Source organism: Thermobia domestica, chromosome 14 (assembly GCF_964235325.1).
Source record: "Thermobia domestica chromosome 14, izTheDome1.hap1.1, whole genome shotgun sequence".
Taxonomy (NCBI): domain Eukaryota; kingdom Metazoa; phylum Arthropoda; class Insecta; order Zygentoma; family Lepismatidae; genus Thermobia; species Thermobia domestica.
In genome coordinates, this window is record NC_137467.1 from 139,894,611 (window position 1) to 139,917,838 (window position 23,228).

The 23,228-nt window shown below is 34.7% G+C and overlaps 1 protein-coding gene across 8 annotated transcripts in view; it reads right to left on the reverse strand.

The window, feature by feature from the left end:
- The window catches only part of rg (A kinase anchor protein rugose), a 1,617,632-nt gene that overhangs the window by 1,270,679 nt on the left and 323,725 nt on the right, over window positions 1-23,228 (reverse strand). For all 8 annotated transcript variants that reach the window (XM_081738911.1, XM_081738906.1, XM_081738912.1 and 5 more), the window contains exon 2: window positions 3,607-3,711. In XM_081738911.1, coding sequence (XP_081595037.1) covers window positions 3,607-3,711 — 105 coding nt within the window. The remainder of the gene's footprint in view (window positions 1-3,606; window positions 3,712-23,228) is intronic.

Genomic DNA, 23,228 nt, shown 5'->3' on the forward strand with positions numbered 1-23,228 from the left:
AACTGTTAAGAGCTGTCTGGTTTTGAGACTGTGCAAATATATATTGTTATATGGAAAAGCTTAGGTTCTGCAATGAAAGTGTTTGAAATGGGTAGGAGAGTTATAGTTACAGATGAAGTACGAAGTATTTTAGGAAGTACAGATTACATGGAGAAATGCATTAAGATTTACCAGAAGTATATTCAGGTAATCAGAATAAATACATTCAAATTAAATAAACATTTATCTGTTCAGTACGCAGGGTTTACAACTGAAGCTAATAACAAGCAGATGTATGCCACTCACCTTTCATTTCATATTTAGAACATTAAAGAATTCCAAACATCCGTCCAAAATACAGAAAATTGTTCATGTAAAGAGATATCACTTAATGCGACATAATTTGAAAGAAACAGCAAATACCATCACAATTCCTGCACGGATATGTGATCAAATAGACTTTGATCGTACGTGAACAAGCATTAAAGATTTCACTAGTATCTAAATTAAGAAATTATGACGGAGAAAATTCAGATTACTATTTCACTTTGCTAGGAGAAATGTACTAGAATAAAATTTGAATAAAACACGATCGTTGTACTGATTAATCGAGCATGATGCTGACTTAAAATAACTGTTGCACCATAAGCCCATTGCCTCAGCTGCTTGTTAAGGCTTGGTTGTTTGAATAATCTGACAAGCCCTGGAGCTTCCAATCGAAATTCTGAAAAGGTAATGCAACTACGAACATTGTAATTCCATAATTAAATAGCACGCTCTACATGCAATTTCTGGTAGTCAAAATGTTTAGTTCTATCAAAAAACAAAACATTCTCCACGAAGCGCTCTATTTCAGTACGCAGATGAACTGCAAAATACAAAGGAGGTATACATATATCCCTTCTTCCTTTGAAGACTTTTTATTTATTTTTAAGAATACAATAGAGAATCGACTATCCGGCAACTACACTCCAGCCGGTTAAAAAGAAATCTCAGTAATAAAATTAGAAATAATTTTTGAACGGTATACCTAATTCTAACGCTTTCATAAACATGCGACTTTGCTAAGGACAAGCAGTCATTTGTCAAGGACTTTATGAAACACTGAAAGCTAACTAGTAAGTTTTGACTTACTTTTGCTTTGGCTTATATTTTCACATTTATACAATCATTTACCAATAAACAATACAATAAGTTTAAATAGTATTTAAAGAATTAAAGCTACGCTTAACGTTACTGTTTTGTTTATTTTAAAATTGTGTGTATATACATCTTTTTATGTTTCTAGCAATTAAGTTACGTATAATAAAATTTATCTGAAAATGTGCACAATATTTTTATTCCTAGACTTCCTTTTTCTGTAATAAATTTTTAAAACGTACATTTCAGTCATGAACACATATAAAGTACTGGCCTGCACTGAGGTTAGTAAATATGAATACGAGCGGGTTTTGGTCTACAAAGTGTATTTTTCATGGAATGGGTGGAGCAGGAAGTGAGAATTATAGAACTGCGGCCTATCCGTCTGTTTTGTTATCCGGCCTGATCTTCTGCAACATTACGATAGATAGTCGTGAATCTACTGTTTATATTAAAATATGCCACTTACAATCAAATAACCTTTAAAAAAAATTAAAAATGGGTTTTATTAAAATGGTATGCAACCTGGAATATACAGGAGGCGTTTGGGTTGTCTAACTTAAGGGGCTTTTGGAGTACAATTTTGAGCCGTCTTCCTGTCCTTGGGATAAAAAGTTTTAAATAGCATAACAGCACACGTCCCCGGCACCGACAATGCCGGAACCGGAACCGGAGCTGCTTTGCACACGCGGCCGGCAAAACCGGTACCGGCTCCGGCAATGTCGGTGCCGGCGCTGCTTTGCACACACATCCCGGTAATGCCGGTGCCGAGAAGTAGTTTGAGTTTGAACGTGAGGGAGAGAACATGAGTCCAGCAATAAACAAACGATATCTCCTTGCCTTGTTGTACTTACGGCGAAGAAAGAGGAAACAAAGCAGCACTAGAAAGATTTAGATCCATCCATTGTTGACAGTGCGTCATGTGGAGGGTTCGTTTTATATCTTATATGAAAAGCTGCGGAAATATGATTCGAAATTTTTAAATTACTTTCGCATGTCTAAACAAACGTTCGATTTCTTAGTACAACGAATTAGTAATCATATTCAGCGCCAAGATACAGAAATGAGATCCTGCATTCCATCAATGGAAATGTTGGCAGTTGCAATAAGGTAAGTGATATTATTATTATTATTATTATTATTATTATTATTATTATTATTATTATTCACAAGTGTTCTGCAATTAATGGCAAGTTATTTTACGTGAGCTAATCAGGAATGCTTCCAAGGTGTAAAACTGGTTTAGAAAATCTGAAATGTGGAACTGATGGGCAAATTTAGTAGCTTGAATGTTGTTTTTTAAAAGAACATTGAAGTGTTGTTCGAGATACCACACGACCCACTTTCCATTTTATCAGTTTTTTGTATGGAATAAGGAGACTTTCAAGATGGCAAATATGTTGACCATGCACTCTAACATGTACCTTTACTATTCTATATTAAGCTGTGTACATTTCATTTTGATTGCTTAATCAAATATGAGGAAATTTCAGAACCTGTAGTTTTCCCTCAATTACCCCGCGAAAGCGCCGTGTCATTTCTTGACTGGCACTGATTGGCTTCTGAGAGATCTAAATAATACCGTACTAGCAAGATCCGTAATAACCTTTTATCCGTGTTCAATTAAAACTATAATACCCAAATTTTACGCCAATATTGGCGTTCCTTATACTCATTTTTATATTTCATTCTTCATTATATGATAGATTGAAGTGATGTGAGAAAAAAGAAAATAACATAAAAAACTGAAGTAAACAAAAAATCCAAATACAGGGAAAAAAACAAAAGAATACACGACGCCTTGCCACTCACTCATTGTAGCTAGATTGAAGAAACCTATCAGCAAGCCGGCTCCGGTATTACCGGCTGCGTGTGCATCCACGCATAAGAGAGCATTGCCGCCGACAAAACCGGAGCCGGAGCCAACACCGACATTCTCGGCGGCTAGGCCGACTGCATTTGCCGGTCCCGGGAGTTCCACCGGCTTTTTTGCCGGGTTGGAAAACATGTGCAAGCTACCACTTGATTACATTGCCGCCGATTCCATCGCCGGCATTGTCGGAACCCGCACCGGTATTGCCGCGGACGTGTACAAACGCTCTAACGATCTCTTCCTTGCAATTACATAAACGTAATGTCAAGCCAACGGTGTGGACTTGTATAGAGGTCGAACAAACGAACACTCAGCTTTACGAAGAAAGATGACAACTCACTATTTCTTGAAAAGATATTTTGGTAGTGTTGCCACGAAACCAGACGAGACAGAGCTCATCCAATAGAAACAGAATGCTTTTCGAGACAAAACTGCATTTACTGGACATCGTTTAGAAATGGTTAAGCTCCAAATCATATCTCACGTGCAACACTACACTTTCCTATTTATCTTGTGAAATGTATACTAGTAAACCCATTAATACTCCTACTTTAGAAAAAGAATGTATTAGTAAACTGAGAACTGCTAAAAGGAATGAAAACAACAACTCTTACCTGAAGATTCGGAGGGCAATGATCAAGCAATTCCAGCATGTGCTTTATGTTCTGTGCGTCCTGGATAACGAAATTGAGTTCCATGTCAAATTCCCCACCCACAAGCTGAAATTAAAAATAAACAAACAATCTCTTAATATTTATGTTTGCATAACATTTCAACAGCTACAAATAATTAAGAGTTGGTCACATTATAAATTCCAAACAATATACTTTCTTAAAATAACTAAAAATAATTGACAAAATTTCGAGAACACAGCGTTCTAGAACATAAAAGAATACTATAGAATCAGCGAGACACAAATGATTCGAGGACCACACTGTATATAATGTAGAGAAGTATCTTTCTATTACTTTGTTTCGTCTTCAGGTTATTATATGTATAGGGTGTCCAATATACAATGCAACCCGGAGTTTGAGATAGAACTTTTGAATCTGAAGTGATACACGAATAATGGTTATACCAAAATGAAGCCTTGTTCATGCATATATTTTTAAACTAGGAAGCAACGATTGAAGTACACTAGGAACCACACAGTATTGTGAGATGTAACCGACGGTGTAAATCAATTTATTTATTTATTTTTTATTTATTTATTTATTTTTTTGCAAAACATGTAAATTGACTCCTAACTCATACGTATGGATGTTCTGTCGTTAATTTTCAGTTTGTTTAGTTGGAGTAGCTTGGAAACTATGGAGCAGAAAACAGATTTTTTCATTTCCACCGATAACTAATAGGATGAAGCCTCTCTAAAGAGGAACTAGGGAAATCGTAGTTTTCATAAATTAACACTCTGATTGGCAACTTTGCCGATGTTTCAGTGCATCAAAAGTTATGTTAAGGATCTGTCTACATTATGCAATTCCTGAAAACAATGAAAAACAAAATTTGAAATTATCATGATAAAACGTTTACTTACATGCACCCGGCAACACTGCTACTATCAGAAATGAGTTACCAGCTCTACAGCGGATACTGGGTGTGTCCCCTGTTTTGATTCAAACACTGGTTCACACGTTTCACCAGGTTAGCAGCAACTTTACGAAGATTAGAAGTGTTATGGCACTGTTGAATAGTTCGAGAATTGTTCTTGTATACCTCTTGCTTTAAACAGCCCCATAGAAATGAATAGCAGTGTTGCCGGGTGCATGTAAGTAAAAATTTTATCATGATAATTTGAAAGATTGTTTTTCATTGTTTTCAGGAATTGCATAATGTAGACAGATCATTAACACACCTTTTGATGCACTGAAACATCAGCAAACTTGCCAATTCAGAGTGTTAATTTATGAAAACTACGATTTCTTTAGTTCCCGCTTACAGAAGCTTCATCCTATTAGTTATCGGTGGAAATGAAAAATTTTCTTTTCTACTCCATAGTTTCCAAGTTACTCCAACTAAACAAACTGAAAATTAACGACAGAACATCCATACGTATGAGTTATGAGTCAATTTACATTTTTTTTTTTACAAAAAAAATTGATTTACACCTTCGGTTACATCTGGCAACACTGTGTGGTTCCTAGTATACTTCATTGGTTGCTTCCTAGTTTAAAAACATATGCATGGAAAAGGCTTTATTTTGGTATAACCATTATTTGTGTATCACTTCAGGTTCAAAAGTTCTACTATCCCAAACTCCGGGTTGCATTGGACACCCTGTAGTAAACGATATAGAGCACCCATCTGATCTTTACCAAATTTCGCACGGAAGGCTTTGACTCAGTGGTAGAGAACTCATCCCTGGTGCGAAGAGTACCAACCTGATTCAATCCCAAACCGTGAGATTTCTCAGGAGACATCCCATTTCCTTCCACGTTCTCATTCCACCAATTATTTCATAATTATTCACATTCATTAAACGTTAACAGTAGAACTTTAACCTAAAGATCTTGTCATAACTTGATCACACGAAAATGAAATGAAATCTTTCAGTTCTATGTCCCACGGTTATGCCGCCTAAGCTTAAGCTAAAGAAGACGGGTGGTGATGAGAAATGAATGCAATGATGGAATGAACAAAGTGGGAGGAAACGGAAGAACCACGAGAAAACCCACGCACGCAGTGTTTGTCCACCACAAAGTCCACTTGCTCTGAGTTGGGATTGAACCAAGGATCCCACGCACTAGAGGTGAACTCTACCACTCAGCCACCACAGCCTCAACTTGATTATATCATATTCAACTTTCACGCCGTAATCCTAGTTATGATGACATAGTCAACTCTTACAATTTTATTTCATGTATTGTTTGTATCACAGATAATCACTACAAACATGTTAGAACATGAAGAGCTACTCATTATAAATTATTTCGAAATGGTTATTTCTTCACCTAAAATTAAGGGTTAAATAGGGTATTACGTGCTTTATGATAATTTTATTTAACGAAGATTAACACACTTCGTGTTATTATTATTAAGCGATAAATTAATAACTATATAATCTCATTTTTGTCCTACATGCCCGTGACGCAAATGAAACTCAGCTGGTTAAAATTCAGTGAACACCATACACGTATTATCTGGGTTGGCAGTAGCAGCCATAATGTGACGCCTAAAATAAATTATTACCGGCAGTTTTCTTCAGTTATTGTATTTACTTACCAAACAAATGCAATAATTGAAAAAAAAAACTTTAGTAACAACGCAGTTGTTTACGACGACGAAAATATAAATAAGGATATAATACTATTAAACATACATGGCACATGTGAAATTTTAGGTCTCACGTTTATGACCTCTAGGATAAAAAAGACGAATAATTAATGAATGTGAACGAATATGAAAGAGTAACTGGAATGAGAACGTGGAGAGAAAAGGAAAAATCTCGAGAAAACCCACGGACACGATGCTGCCCACCTGCAACTCACATCACTTGTGATCGAACCAAGGACTACTCGTGCTAAAGGTGAGCGCTCTATAGCTTAGCCACCGTAGACAAAAATATTTTTTCGGTATACTTTTTTAAAATAAATATTGAGCAGCTTCAGATTACACACACACACACACACACACACACACACACATATATATATATATATATATATATATATATATATATATATATATATATATATGTATGTATGTATATATATGATGTGTCTAAAGTCCTCTGATATTGGGTAACTGTTATTATCAGAGTTACCACAAAATGTAAGAGGGAAAACCGTCTCCAAATATGATGTTTTCAGTCTAAAGTAAAAGACTCTCTTCTCGCTAACGTGTCGATGGCCAGCCCCCATTTCAAAGTAGTAACTTCATGCATTTTATGTTATGGGTCCAGGTAAATAGCAACGTTGCATTTTTATTTAATATTGGACGCATAAAGAGTGTACAGCCCAAACGGCTCATCCGATTTAAAAAAAAAAAATCTTTCACTTTAGATTGAAAACATACTTGAAGGTTTCCCCTCTTACATTTTGTTGTAACTCTGATAGTAAGTTACCCTTTGTCAGAGGAGTTTTGAGACACTCTATATAAGGGCGGATCCAAGGGGGGAGGGGGCTATAGAGGTTATAGCCCTCCCTTGACCCTCAGGTATAAACTGGATAAAATGAACTTCAATACATACATACATATATATACACACATATATATATATATATATATATATATATATATATATATATATATGTGTGTGTGTGTGTGTGTGTGTGTGTGTGTGTGTGTGTGTGTGTGTAAGCTACATGGATTTCATTCACTATTATGTTTTGAGGTATACTCAGTTTGATAATAAGCATCATTTTTCCCCATTACATTAAGTTTGTTTGCACAATAATGGAATATGATACACTGGTTTGTCTAAAAACACCGTCTCATTGACACGAAAAACGGAATTATATTTACCATTCACGACATATTTGTGACTGAAGAATGTTTAGTAGTCTCTCTGTTGACCTGTGAAATCTTTCCTTCTTATCTTTCATACTTCTGGTTCTCTTTCGGTTTCTGGAATTTCCACCAAATTTTCCTTCTCCCACTGCATCCATATTTTCTCATCTCTTCCCCATCATGGCCTTACATTTCCCCTTATTTTTGTACTCCATATCAACATTGTAAAATCTATGGTTGATTACAAGAATATAGAATCATTTACTAATAGATAAAAGCTGGAAGATTGGTCGTTAAATGGTAGACGTCGAAGTTTTACACCGTATACCCTAGATTTGCAAGAAAACCTAACGTGATGGAACTTTTTGAGTGATTTTCTCGCATTTGTCACGCAAAAGTCTGTGAGAATCAAAGAAACCTCAGAAGCAGTTTGTGTGTCGCAAACTTGTGTTGTGGCTGATAACACAGCTATTTTATTATTTTCCACCTACTTTTCCACCTAAAGCATGGCATGTTTGTTTAAGTTTTATATCCATTTGCCTGTCTTCATATCTTCAAAGATGTTTTTAAAATGATCTTTATCTAAATATTTCATTTAAATTAAACACAAAAAATATTTTCAAGCCTTCTTTCACAGTGTTTTATTAGTGAAGCCATTTCCTTCATACTCAAGAACTAAGCATTCATATACATTTCCCAGAAAAAGGCATAATTTAAAATTTAATTATCCATCTACTTCATAACTAACTACTCTGAACATCAAAGCTAATGGTGTTGACTTAATTATTTGAGAGAGAGACTGTATTAAAAATTATGTACACTACACCACATCCTGCAATGACTATGTTTAAGCAACCTAATGCGGCATCTCCTTTAAACCAATTCTAATTCGAGCTGAAAACATTTATAATTTCTCCTTGTGGAGATAAGACGCACTTTTGCTGTTACGGCAAAGCATGTCATACTGAATAAAATATAATCTTGTTTTTAACTAAACATGGAACACTACTCTCCTTCGCATAAGGACTTCAGCCGTTTCACTAGGACTTTTCGAGGTGACTTAATGCTTTCACAATAAAGTAAAAAGTAGAGCATAAGTGAAAAGTTACGAATAATTTGTATTTGTACCTAGTTATATAAATGACATTAATATACAACAGTAAATACGACGCGAATTTAGAAATTTTAGAAAACATGAACATGTTTATTCTTTAAATTATTACTATTAAGTATTCTGTCTTTTGGGAGGTCCTGGACCTAATAAGTTTTTTTTTTTTTTTTTTTTTTAAATGTTTCTTTCAAGTTTCTCGATCTTCGGCTTCCTCTTTAAGCTCCTAAGTTTTTCTGTTATTCTTCACATCAATGATCAGTTGTGTTCTTCTTATTATTATTCCTCACTTTCATTCCATATTTTCTTCTATGGTGGTATGAAGAAAACAATTTCTTCGCAAAATGTGTCCAATCGCATTGGCCTTCCTACAAAGGATGCTGGCTAAAAGCTACTCTTCTCTCCTATCCTTTTTAAAATATCTAGAGGGAGCACGGTGGCTCAGTGGTGGAGCGCTTACATCTGATGCTCGGGATCCTGGTTCGATCCCCAGTCAAGTAAGTTTGTGGTGGTGTTCGCGGGTTTTCTCGGGGCACTCCTGTTTCCTCCCACGTATTCATTCCACCAATTCTTCCATCATCCTTCATTTGCTCCCTTAGCTTAACAGGCATAATTGTGGAACGTTAAACTCAAAGATTTCGTTTTCGCTTTTAAAACATCTAATTATCAAAACCAGCTCAATTATGTGCTGAAAAGTCTTTTCTTTCAACATAACATGATAAGAGAATTGACGTTCTGTTCTTTCAAAAATGTCATCACGTAATTATTTTATCGCCACTGATACATCAGGACTACGAATAAGGAGGTTTCGATAAACATTAAATTCTCGGACAATCTTTTCATGCTGACGTTAAAAGCGACTTATTAACAACTCGCCCTACAAATTCAAATTCCTTGTTCTCCATATTTTATATTCTAGCAATGCTACCTATCAGATCATAAGACAATTCCTTCTGCACTTAGTTAACATCCATTTTCTGCACTCAGACTATGTAAGACGAGGTCTATTTTTACGGGTCTTCGCTAAGCTCAACACACACACCTTCTGGAATTTTAGTGAATAATTTAAAGACAATAAAGGAGATCAAAAGTGTAGAAAGTAAGCTATGTAGTATCTAAAAAATGTTATTAAATAAATCAACTGTTTCCAAATCTTTTCTTATTAGACAGAAATTTAGGTGCGTAGTTTGTGGTGTCATAAATTCTTGAACACACAAATTTATACAGTACTAGCAGAATATTCGTTCTTCGCACGGGGAGAATACATTCCAATTTGGGCATAAAGGGGTTGAATTTGGATTTAAACGGCATTGGAGGTATCACTGTTCACCTCAGCGACCCTGAAAACTAGGATTCGACACTAATATCGGTCATTTTCGTTCACATATTTTATATTATATATATATATATTCCTCCCCAAAGTGAAATGATACTAAACATCCTAGTCCCGAATCTCATCTATGTTGGAAATTTGATCGAGATCTGTCAGATAGTTCAAGATGTATGAAGTCACAAACTTAGTCACTTTCATTTATTTACATTATAATAAAATATATATACAAAAATACATTAATACAAACATTAGTTCATGTAATAACAGTTTTCAGCTATTTTGGTTGTGAAAATTTAACGTCCATTTTTAAAACCGAGACTAAAGAAGATATGGGTCTACAGTTTAACAGGGTGTCCAACCAACCACTGCAATGCTTTCAGATTTTATGCTCCCCATCAGGAATCTGGCCCAAGACGACGTGAAGGAAAGAAAGGCACACGCGCTACCCATTAGAAAAGTTAAGAGGGCTTTTGCAGATACTACCTGTCTCCTTGCCTACATTTCTGATCTTGGGGAAACACAGCGACGAGCCTTGAACTGATTCGGATTTGGGTTTTTATATGACGGTTAGTACTCACACCAGGAATTGAACCCAGGACCTCGTGGAAAAGAAAAATGAAATATTTCAGTTTAACGTCCCACGATTATGTCATTTAGGCTAAGGGAGATGGATAATTATGGCAAGTAAATGATGATGGAAGCATTGACAGAATGAAAATGCGGAAGGAAACGGGGTATCCCTAGAAAACCCACGGATAGACGTTGTCCACCACAAACTTACTTGTCCGGGAATCGAACTAAGGACCCCACACACTACAGGTAAGCGCTGTACGACTGACCCACTTTGCTCCCCTCGTGCAAAAGGAAGCACGTACAAAGTAAGAACTTTAGCTTCTAGCACACAATTTTCTCTCAGTGTCCTAATAAGTTTCATTTCACTGTTTTAATTATGTATAGTTTTGTTCATCTCTCACCAACTTCCACTAACACTTAGTAAAGGGAATAAAAATACGTACTGGTAAGTGACAGCACCGTGTTAGTTGCTTGTTGTATTTTAAGAGCAACGAGCAACAAAACACATTTCCCAGTTATACATAACTGTCACTCTCTCCGAGCAAAGCTTCATAACTGTCGTAACTGTCTCTGGATAATGTCTTACATTATGTTAAAGAAGAGAAAGAAAGAAAAAAAAAAGATATTTCTGCAGTAGAATACATAATCTCATACACTCTCTAGGTATCCTACTTGAAAAGACGGGTGTCCCACACTAAAACATCAATATCACTAACATATTTACTCTGTATGGGATAATTGGCAGTTATTAGCACTTTCAGTACTTTGTCGATCAGACAGAACTAGTAAGTTTCAATATTTTAAAAATCATTCATTGATTTTTTTTACATCAAATCTATAAAGAAGTCCTGACAGATTGATGAATGCCCAGACCAAAACGCTTATCATAGAACAAAAAAAAAAAAAAAAAAAAGACTGAAATTTTGACACTGCATATAATTTATTACGAAAGGTACCACTAAGGGAGTTTTTTTTTAATTCGATGGGGAAGAGGGAATATGGGGTGGAAATTATTATAGTGAAATGTCCATACTTCCGAACCTCTGAAGGGTAGAGACATGAAATTTGATATATAGACTTTCAATTTAAAATAGTTAGAAACGCGTTTCACCGTTTCTTGATATTTAACCTAGAAGGAAAGAAAAACGGCAGGAAGAGAAAAGGGTGGGCTTACAGTTGTTATAACAGCATGACTGTATCTCTAAGGTATTCAGACTTTTCATCTAAAATAATTAAACACTTGTTTCAGCATTTTTTGACGTTTTCTCTGGAAGGGAAAAAAAGGCGGATGGGAAAAAAGGATGGGGTTGCAACTGTTATAATAAAATGGCCATATCTCGAAATTACCTAAGATTAGTAATGGCAGGGCTATGAGAGGTATGAAGCCGTACGCCAAGCAAATGCAGGGATCCACGAGCGAAGTTTCCAGATAGTTGAGGGTTATTCTTTATTATAGGTAGACATTGCAGTCACACAGAGATAAAAACGCATGTCTCGTACGTAAAAACGTCGGTCACATGCGTAAATCCTGTAGATTTTTGGACCTAACATACCACTATATGTAACATTCTGCAGGAAACGTATAATTGAAAAGGTATGTTTTATAATATTTTCCGTATAAGTGTTCTATCTAGATGTACTTTCCGTATGAAAGAAAGAACTGTATATAGGTGATAATTGATAAGGATCTCACATACAGATGGACGTAAATAACATAACTGAAGTATGGAATATACGTAAACGTATATAATATACGGAAGATTCTTGGATGTCAGACAATTGGCAGCGACATGATGAAACATCTAAGCGGGAAAAAGGCAGTACGCATATAGTATATGGATAACGTATGCGTATGCTCCGTACAGATTTCCGTAGTAAGCATACGAATTCCGTATATTTCTACAATGTACCGCTGTCCGAGTAACGGATTTTTCTCAGTGCACAACATAGCTAATGAATGGTCTCACTATTTACCTTTTTTAAGACTCAAATTAACGGCAAGTTTGTTTCCTGTATTCTTGTTCTAAGAAAAGCAATTAGAGTTTATCTTCCTTCGGTGAAAATCTGAGTAAGTACAAATTTCAAATTTAATATCTTATAACTCAGGAATCAAAGGCCTGTACATCATAATATTTGATATGCCTACTAAACTTGTGAAGTTCGATACTGATCGGATGAGTTCGGGTGATCTTGTACAATATACCGTGTCCTTGTCACTATTTTTTTTTTTTTAGTACAGAAAAATCAAATGAAGGATAACTTTTTAAAGCTAGTATGTTTTGACACACAAACAAAACCAAGTTTTTTTATTCGAAGTCAAAACTTATGGTTCCCTTATAAGAGAAAAGAGCTGGTCAAACTTCTTGATTCATCTGGACACAAGGGCAAGTGACTATTCGTTTGTAACGACATCAACACTTACAGGTCATTGACAGAATTAGCAAAATCAGCTTTCATTAAAGAATGCAACGTGATTCTAAATGCTCTACATGTTGTCGCACATCGCTGTGACAAAATGGTGTCTCCCAAATTTGCACTTTTTCAGGAAAAGATCTCTTTTTGGCAAAGCGTCCGTACATTCCTACATTATCAAAGTACCATTGGACTGTTCCTCCTGATCTCTCAACCTCGGCTGCAATGTCATTTGCACATTTGGATGGCCGGTTCTTCTACTTCGGACAACTGCACATTTTATGCCCGGTCGACACGATCTTGATTCTACGCATGTATTTCCGTCTCGTTTTAATTACATTATAATTTTACACCAATGTTGGTGCGCTGACTTTTATCACACCCCAATGTCCAGTTATGCGACGACACCGGATAACTTCGTCAACTCCTTATAATCAATCATCTCTGCGCGCTATGTTACCACTTTATTGCATGCTAATACAACCCCCTCTTCAAACTTATCGGTCGTTCGCATTTGTTAGGTATTTCCAGTAAATCGTGTTACCCTGTGAATGTCAATTTATTTACGTTAGGATAATATGTATGTACCGGTAACTTACTTTCCATGTAGAAACAAGCTGCAAATATGTGCCAGCTACCTATATTTTCAACGCCTCATTTCCACACCATAAGAAGAATATTTCAATAGCTTACTTGAAATACAGAGCTCGAAAAGCCAGGAACAGCAATGAGATCTTCAGCGAATAGAGAGGTACGAGTTCCGCTCTTCTAAAATCACTGCACTTGTCCTTTGCAATCCGTTACACGTTCTAATATTATATTGCTAATTTGCATGATTATTTATTCAGATTCTGCAGAATTACCGAAATCGATTACAGGAAGTTTTTTTTTAAAGTGCAATTAAATAATAAATTTCTGAATAGGTATTGCTGTAATCGGTGCTCAAATAAATGTAAAACCGTGTCCTTCACTAAGAAGCAGAATGTTTTCAAATTTCAATATACGATAGATGGCAAAAAAATAAAGCGGGAACAAACTGTCAAAGATTTGGCGTAATATGTACACTATCCTTTGAGCATAATATAAATCAAATTGTAAATGAGGCAAACAGAAATCTTGGATTTATTTTGAGAATGAGGAGCAAAATTTAAAAAACGAATACTTCAGTAAAATTATATTATATTTGTTACATCAAAATTGTTAGAATACGCGACTATTATGTGGAACACTCACACGAAGACAGAGACTATTAGAATAGAAAGACTTCAATATATATATATATATATATATATATATATATATATATATATATATATATATATATATATATATATATATATATATATATATATATATATATTGCGTTTTCTAGTATACAAGAGAACAGGCATCTTCCCCAGATACGATAATAGTACTTCGCTTAATGAAAATTTTAACACAATGTCTCTCAATCACAGAAGACTCTTAACTGACAGGATTTTCTTGTAGAAAAAAAAATACTAAATAACAAATTAAATGGTAAGGATTTGGTCTCAGCCTTACATCTCAGGGCACTCAATAGAAACATGCGTGTGTGCAATAGAAATTTCCTTCATTGTAAGAAATCTCGAACAAATACAATAAAACAGTCACCAACGTGGAGGATGGGTGCAGTCCTACAACAAACTGAGTAAATGTAAGTATGTTCTGGATATAGCCTACATGGCATGAGTCAGGATAGATTTCGCAAATATATTACAGGTTATTCTATGTAACTCTGATATGAACAATGAAAAACCTGATGTGTTCATCTCAAATAAAATAAACAAAATTTGAAGTTTAAAATTTAAAATTAACTTTGGGGCATATCATTAACCTTACTGTGTACTGTTGTTTTGTTAGCGTTTTAATGAAAAACTTAATGAGAATAACCCCAGTCCCAGGTTCATCTTACCAGTAATAGGTAGCATGGTTATTGCAAAAGATCAATTTTAGGTTTACAATATATATATAACAATATTTTAGGTTTACAATACAGTTTTTTTTTAAATACCTGTATTTAGGCCTCAAGCCACATTACGACAATTACACAAAGTTTGAAACATAAGAAAGCCATCAAGTTTATCCAACATTATTAACATTTTTCCAGTATAACACATATAATGTAGTCAGAAAACGTGTTTTGAAATACTATATGCTATGTATTATAACACAATACACCCGTTCACGCGCTTTACTGTTATTTCGGCTAATCCGAACAATCACGTAAAATGAACAGGGTTCGGTCCGAATTAGTTCGGATTAGAGGGACTCCGCTGTATTTTCTGGAAAACTAGGCGTGAGGATTTACTGTCACTTATATCATACCATTTTGTTTCTCTCAATGAGCTCTATCGATTGACACATGCCTCGCCTTTGGCCATTCTTTTTTTTTTTTTTTTTCGTTAAACATTAATAATATTGATTTTTCTTTTTTACGAGCAACCTTGAACGACTACTAATAAATTAATAAATCTGGATATTCATTTTGTGTTTGCTAATATATTATTATCCCAACGATCGTTTTATTGACTTTACCGTCAGCATCATACGAATGACTTGTAACATAAATGATAAAGTCAACAACATTAAGTTTTTCTTTTATAATAATTAATTTTCCTTACACTTTAAATTAATTGATTAAAAATGCAATTTTTTTTTAGGAGGATATTAAACCAGTAAACAAACACAGATAAATGGTAATACGGAGAAGTCAGCAGTAGAAGAATATGTGATTATAAAAGCAGTCATTTATGATCACTGTAAAAGTATGAGTCGAACTGAGTTAATTTTGAGTTAGCGTCCCATTCAGCAGTGCGACTATATGAGACATGGATCTACAACTTAAGGCAGAATCAAAACTGCATCAGTTCCTTCCGGGAATCGAACCCGGATCTCCCACGCCGAAGCTGCGTACGTTAAACGCTTTGTCAAGAGGGAGCTCGTAAAAGTATAACAGTTATACTTCCTACAACTTTAAACACAAATAAATGACAGCCTTCCTTTCGTGCATCCCGTTAGAACTGACATATTTAACCAGAAATATTAGGCTGGTGCAGCCTTGAAATTTGGGAAGTAATGACAGCTGACAAGTGCCTTATTAATGCTGTACTCATAGATACTTTTTAATAACATTTTTGTTACTTCTAAACCAATGATACCCAACCTGGGGAGTCACAAGCAATGGCAGAAATAAAACGTGAAATTATGAATAAAACACAACCTGTAATAGGCATTTTCACTTTGGCTTTAGCAAACGTCAAATCGCGACGTGTTTGACAACTTATCTTTCCTACTGCTATTCAAGATTTCTACTTTATTAACAATTTCAGTGTATAAGATGGAGTTCAAAAACTTATCAAGAAAGGACAGAGAAAAAACTTAGTGTAAATTAAATCTTTCAGTTTAACGTCCCACGATTAAGGTCTTGAGGCTAAGGGAGATGATGATTAAAACAAGTGAATGATGACAGAAAAATTGGTGGAATGAGAAAGTGGAAGGAAACGTGAGTTCACCGAGAAAACCCACGAACACGATGTTGTCTACCACAACCTTATTTGGCCAAGGATCGAACTAGAGATCCAATGCACCAGAGGTAAGCGCTCTACCACAGAGGCATCTTGCCCCTCGAAACTGTCGTGTTTTAATTGTCAAAACAGTTGTCGGTGTGTTTGAAAGTACTAAAATAATAATAATAATAATAATAATAATAATAAATAATAATAATAATAATAATAATAATAATAATAATAATAATAATAATAATAATAATAATAATAATAAATGTATCATCAGTTCTATTAGTTTTCGATATCTCCGTACGATTATTAGTGATGATGTTAACGTGAAATAAAAACAAGGATGACCGGCGAAAGAAATCCTTCAGAGAAAGGTCATTTGGCGGGACCTTAAATGAAGAATTTACAAAAAGACTCATAAAATGCTTTGTGTGGAGTACTGTACTGTATGGGGCAGAAACATGGGCATTACGCAAAATTGATGAAAAACGACTGGAAGCTTTCGACATGTGGGTGTGCAGAAGAATGGAGAGAATTAGCTGAGTCGAGCGGGAAACGAATGAGAGAGTGTTAGAAATGGTGGGGAGAAAAGAACAATTTTAGACATTATTAAGAAGAGAAACTTGTTGGGACATTGGCTAAGAAGGAATTATATCATGAGGGATGTGCTAGAGCAGAGTTTCTCAACCTGTGGTACGCGTACCACTGGTAGTGCGTTAGCCACTTTTGGCGGTGCATATACCTTATAGTGGTATCAATAATTAATATGCTTTGGCGGTACGCCTGTGAAAAAGGTTGAGAACCCCTGTGCTAGAGGAGATGGTGGCAGCAATGAGAGGGAGAGGGCGAAGGAAACTACGATTAAAGGACGATATCAAGACGAAAAATCATACATGAAGGCAAAGAGGTTAGCGGAAGACCGTGAGGTATGAAGGCTTCTCATCTGCGGCAAGTGATCTGCTAATAATGGCAGAATACCTATGATGATGAATGGCATGCAGAAGTCTTGCTGGAAATATACTCATGAGATTATTATTATTATTATTATTATTATTATTACTGATGATTTGAAAGTTCAAAGCTGTATCTAAAATTGCAGAAGGGGACAACCAAAAACCATGTATGGCCAACGAGCAATAAGGGGAGGGATGGGGGCGTGAAGTATGCAAGGTTTATGAAAGGAGGCGCCAGATAAACACGGTTGAGAGAAATACTGTTTTAAAAGATTCGTTTCTGTTAGGCTTATTCCTCTTTCGCCTACAACTTTTTACAACATTCTGTCTCAGTTTAGATGCAGAAAAGGCAACATAATCCAATGGTAAAGCTTTCACATCGGGCATTAGGGATGCCTGGTTCGATCCCAGATTATGCGAATTTGTAGTGGACAATATCATGTCCATGGATTTTCTCGAGGTTCTCCCGTTCCTTCCCACACTCTCGTTCAATCAATCAATTCATAATCATTTACATTAATAAATTATCCGTCTCATTTAGCCTGAAGAGCATAACGATGGATCGGTAAAATATAAATTTTATTTAATATTCACATTAGATGTGGCCAAAAAAGAAGCAAACATACATGAAATTCTATATCGATTATATATTGGCCAATAGAACACACAGTAAGAAAGGAAATGAACGAAACACCCACCCACCCACCCAAACCCATATTATATATATATATATATATATATATATATATATATATATATATATATATATATATATATATATATATATATATATATATATATATATATATATATATATATATATATATACCAACGAATTTGTTTACTTTGCAAAATAAAATTTTAATGAGTTATTGTTTATTCCATTATTTTAATAGGTTGTTCATTTGACAATGTAATCCACGGGAAAATGTAAATATTCCATACAAAAAATACAAACAAAAATACTACATTAAAGAAATTAGCACAAATTTATCAATAATTATTAAAGCATTTGTATATGAACATATGTTTTTTTTTTTTTTTTTTTTTTCAATTGCACGGTTTTAATACGATTCACTTTACAAGTGACGAGGGAAGATTGGATGGTTTGGAATTGAGCGACTCCTTCCAGCACCGAAACTACAGTATATAAGCCTTGGCCGTACAAATTAACGTGGGATCCGAACCACATAAGCTTCTACCAGGAATCAAACTCGGGTTACCCGCACCGGAGGCGAGTACGCTAAGCAGATAGCCACGAGAAAGCTCCATGACAAGGGAAGAGTAGTGCTATCCACGAGACAAGACGAGATAAGATTAAAAAATAAGGTTTTAATTCTTAAATAATCCTTTGTCGGCCCGTCTCGATTTTTTTCTAGTTTCAGTCTGTAAATTTATTCCCTGATTTTCTTCTTAATTTAATCTAGAAGTTATCAGAACCCTTCCGTGTCACGAGAAATCCACGAAGGGTGTGATAGAACAACATTTAAACCATATTTATTGTTGAAGTATATTGTGTACGTAATGACTTGTGTATCTTTAAACGTTAATAAACGCTCTTCGTTGTGTTCTTACAACAATTTCATCATCATTTTTTTTACTATGAATCATTTAACACTAAAACCTAAGATTTAAGGACACTTCTCATTTTGTTTCGAATTCGAAAATGCCTTTCTCGTGTCGATTCTCGTCTCGTTTTCAAGACAAGACGCGAATTTTTTCTTCTTGTTGCTAACACTAGGAAAAAGGAATATTGTAATGGGCACGAAATCGAAACTATGAAAAAAAATAAGATATTCATAATAAGTTTAAATATATGCTTCCAATCCCTCAAAAAAGATAAAAATAAAATACATTAGCTAATTTGTTAGTAAAATAAATAGACACCAGAAATATTTTAAAGAAACTTCTAAACTCAACCCTGTTATATTGATTTTCATTGGGCTATTGCTTCTAGACGATGGGTAAAATTCTCAAAAGATAATCCCTATAATCCTTCTCCCTTATTGTTAGGCTGGACAACTTCAGGCTAAACAGGAATTTTTGTTTAACCCACATCTAAGATGATATTGGCTAATGATATAAATTGCCGAGAGGGCTATAAATGAAACGGAAAGTCAACCTTTTAAACCAAGAATAATATTTTTCTAAAATGTGAAAATGCATTAAATTGAAAAACAAAGAAGAAAGAAAGACAAAAATGAGAATGAAATAAATTTGTATTGTAGTTTTAGTAATAATTTCAACAAGGAACATGTAAGCACTCTGAATGAGAATGGATTATTTTATTTAGAGATATAAATGATGCATACAGGCCTGTAGGTTGGGGGAAGGTTAAACCAACCCTGAAAGTTTCAGTATTTGCCTGTATGTATTTATGGATATCAGATGAACTCAACTCAGTCCACCTAAAAATGACTTCGACCCTCTTACCTTATTGTTCTGACTTAGGACTTCAATGCATGTGAACTGTGATAACACTTAGAAAAACTGATGCTGATGTAAACCATTTTGACAACGGCGACACTATAATGAAGACAGGACCGGATCCAGAATTTTCTGAGGGGGGTGTACCAATAACTATCAGTACATTTGAATCAAATTTAATTTTTATAAATGCCTTTAGGCATCTGTAATGTGTATGAGGAACTGACTTAAACTATTGTGTTTAGCAAAACCACTTTCTTTTAAGCCCGAAACGGAAACATGACATGAAATTTTAGAAAAGTATTGCTATTTCCACTGCCAGTTTTTCACTTTAGATAGTGTATATACAAAACGAAGGGGGGCACGTGTTCCGGTGCACCCCCCTAAATCCGGCACTGAATGAAGATAACCTATTAATCAAAAATGGAAAGCAAATTAATTATTGTAAAAGCATAATATTTAACATTTATGCTACGAGCTTCTCTGATCAAGGTGATAAAATTAGTAAAACGATCGTTGAGATAAAGTGATGTTAAAATCCCAATAATTAATAATTGAATATTGGAGCCTACGAATATTCCATATTTGAATAACGTATAATTGTTTAAATACTGAAAAAGAATCTTCGGATATTCGAATATTTTAACAGCAGAAAAAAATTGAGTAATTAACGACTAACAAATATTGGAATAATTTTAACAGACTAGATGAGATAATAACAAGAATTTTAGGAATGCATTTTTAAAAAATGGATCAAAAGATTGTGATCTTGACCAAAAATTTTAGAAATGATCAAAAAATGCATCAAAAGATTGCGATCTTGGCCAATAATTAGTTTCTGGATCAGGGGCCACACAATTTTTGAACATCCCCTAAATCGTTTTCGTATTTTCTACGGAATAAGCACATCATACTGAGTTAAATGATAGTTTGGGTTTGGCAACACTATATGTAGTTCTCCAGATATAAGGCGTACAAGAAAATTTTTGAGTGAAATATATTGGATCTTTTAATAAAAAATGAGATTGATTTATTTGCGAAGATTGATAAAAATCGTTGAAAAGTTTCAAACAATACTTATTGATGACTGTGTTCGACTGGTAATTTTAATGTATGTCCTTTGGTACCAATTTGCGGCCAATAAATGGAAAAATGTAAGATAAGCCCACGGGTAAAACAAATTTCAAAACGAATAGTGCTAGAAATACTAGACATTACACAGAAAAATTCAGCCTCTTGTTGCCAATACGAGGCAAATAATAAATAACACATATTACCTTTTAGGACACAGAAAGAATTTCTCATGCATTTTTCATATACAGTCTAACATTAATTATCTAAGAGTAGTGGATACTGTTTCATATCCAGAATCATACTCTTTGAATTTTTCATTTTGACGTATGTTCATATCCTGAATTTTGTTTCAACGTTAATTTCCGTGCACAAAACCATATACTTTCCTGCATTTTTAAAACTCTCTGTACCCCATAGTTAAAAAAGTAATCTCAAAGAAGATTCTTATTAAATATTAACTGTAGACGTCACGGATTTATGCACACAACTTTCATAATGTGCATCATAAAGTACATGAGTTGTTTTTAATTGTTTTTTGTTTGTTTCTCTCAAATGCCCTTTTGTCTGAAAGAACTTTAATCAGTTTGTATATTTTACCTATAATATTTTAAAACTAAATAATAATAATAATAATAATAATAATAATAATAATAATAATAATAATAATAATAATAATAGACACAACGACTCAGTGATAGAGCTCTTACCTACGGTGTGAGGGGTCCCTAGCTGGAAGTCCTGCTATGAGAGTCTGGTGGACAACATGTTTTTTACGTGAGTTTTCACGGGGTTCTCCGTTTCCTCATACATTATCATTCCACCAATTAATTTTGTAATTATTCACTTGAATTAATCATGTGTCTCCTTTCAGTCTACAGAGCATAACAGTGGAACGTCAAAATTTCATTTCATTTTCATTTTGACTTATGCATTGAAATAAAGTCTTTAGATTCATATTTATCCCTAGACAGACGAAAAGAAAGAACCGACTCATGCGCTCTGATTTTATTTAGATTTTTTATATACAAAGACACATTTTCATATTCGGTATCGGGAAACTTAACAGTCTATAGTTATGTCCAAACGCTATACGAGCCAGACAAATTGCAAGTTAACGGCATTATACAGGATGATTTTTTAAAACTCACGGATTTCATTTGGGTCTAGAATTTCTAACAGAAGTCCGATTTTCATGCGGTTTGTGGCAAATCATCAAGGAAGGATGGGATATTTATGGGACTATGTTTACTGGTTTAAATTATCCGGTGTAATATCGGCCACGCCTCAGGAAAAACCGCAAATATTCGCCAGTGTACCTTACAATTGGAATCAAGTGTGGTGCGGCGTGAAGATTTGAGTTTTTTTCGTACATGGAAACCTCGCCAAGGTCAATAAGAATAAGAAATAGGAAACTGGGCCGTTGTATTGGGAATTGCGTTGTACAATTTTGTGCTACTGTGCGAGTATAATCAGGACACAGTGAGAATGGTGTACTCTTTGGAGCAACATGAGTTTATCGTTAAAAGTTTTCGGTAAACGGAATCTGTTGTTGCTTTGCGAAGGTCATATAGAAACAAATTTGCCTCACGTTCTGCCCCAGATAGTAAAATAATATACCTATGGTCGCTAGTGAATAAATTGGAAGAAACAGGATCGCTTCTGAGTGAGACAGGGAAGCATCAGACATTGTAGGCAGCTTTTGTGGAAAATGTCATTTATCGACTCCTTAGGTCGCCCAAGAAATCTCTCCGTTGTTTGTCGCAAGAAACCGGCTGTAACTATTCAACATAGGATTTTTGAGTGTTACCACTAGCACTTAATTTGTATTCTGCAATTTCGCTTCAAAAATCCAAAACCTCATTCCAATTGCAAGGTACACTGGCGTATATTTGCTGTTTTTCTTGAGGTGTGGCCGATATTACCCCAGATGAATTCAATTCGGTAAACATAGTCCCATAAATCTCCTATCCTTACTTGATCATTTGCCACAAACCGCATGAAAATCGGACCTCAGAATTTCTAGACCCAAATGAAATCCGTAAGTTTTAAAAAAATCACTCTGTACAATATTATTTGATTGTAATTAATAAATATGTAGTAACCAGACACGATACATTTAAGGATCTTGGTGTTATATTTGATGCTAAGTTAACGTTTGGCAGTCAGATTGTATATATAACAAGTGAAGCATTCAAACTATTAGGATCCGTAACTAGAACGGCAAAAGGATTTAGGAACTGTTCAAAATAATACATGCCGTTATGAAGAGTTACGAAGATGTGATTATGTAATTTTCAACACTGTAATTGGGTTATAGCTTCTTGAGTTGACAATAAATAAACAATAGACAATTATTAGTGTTTAACTTTTA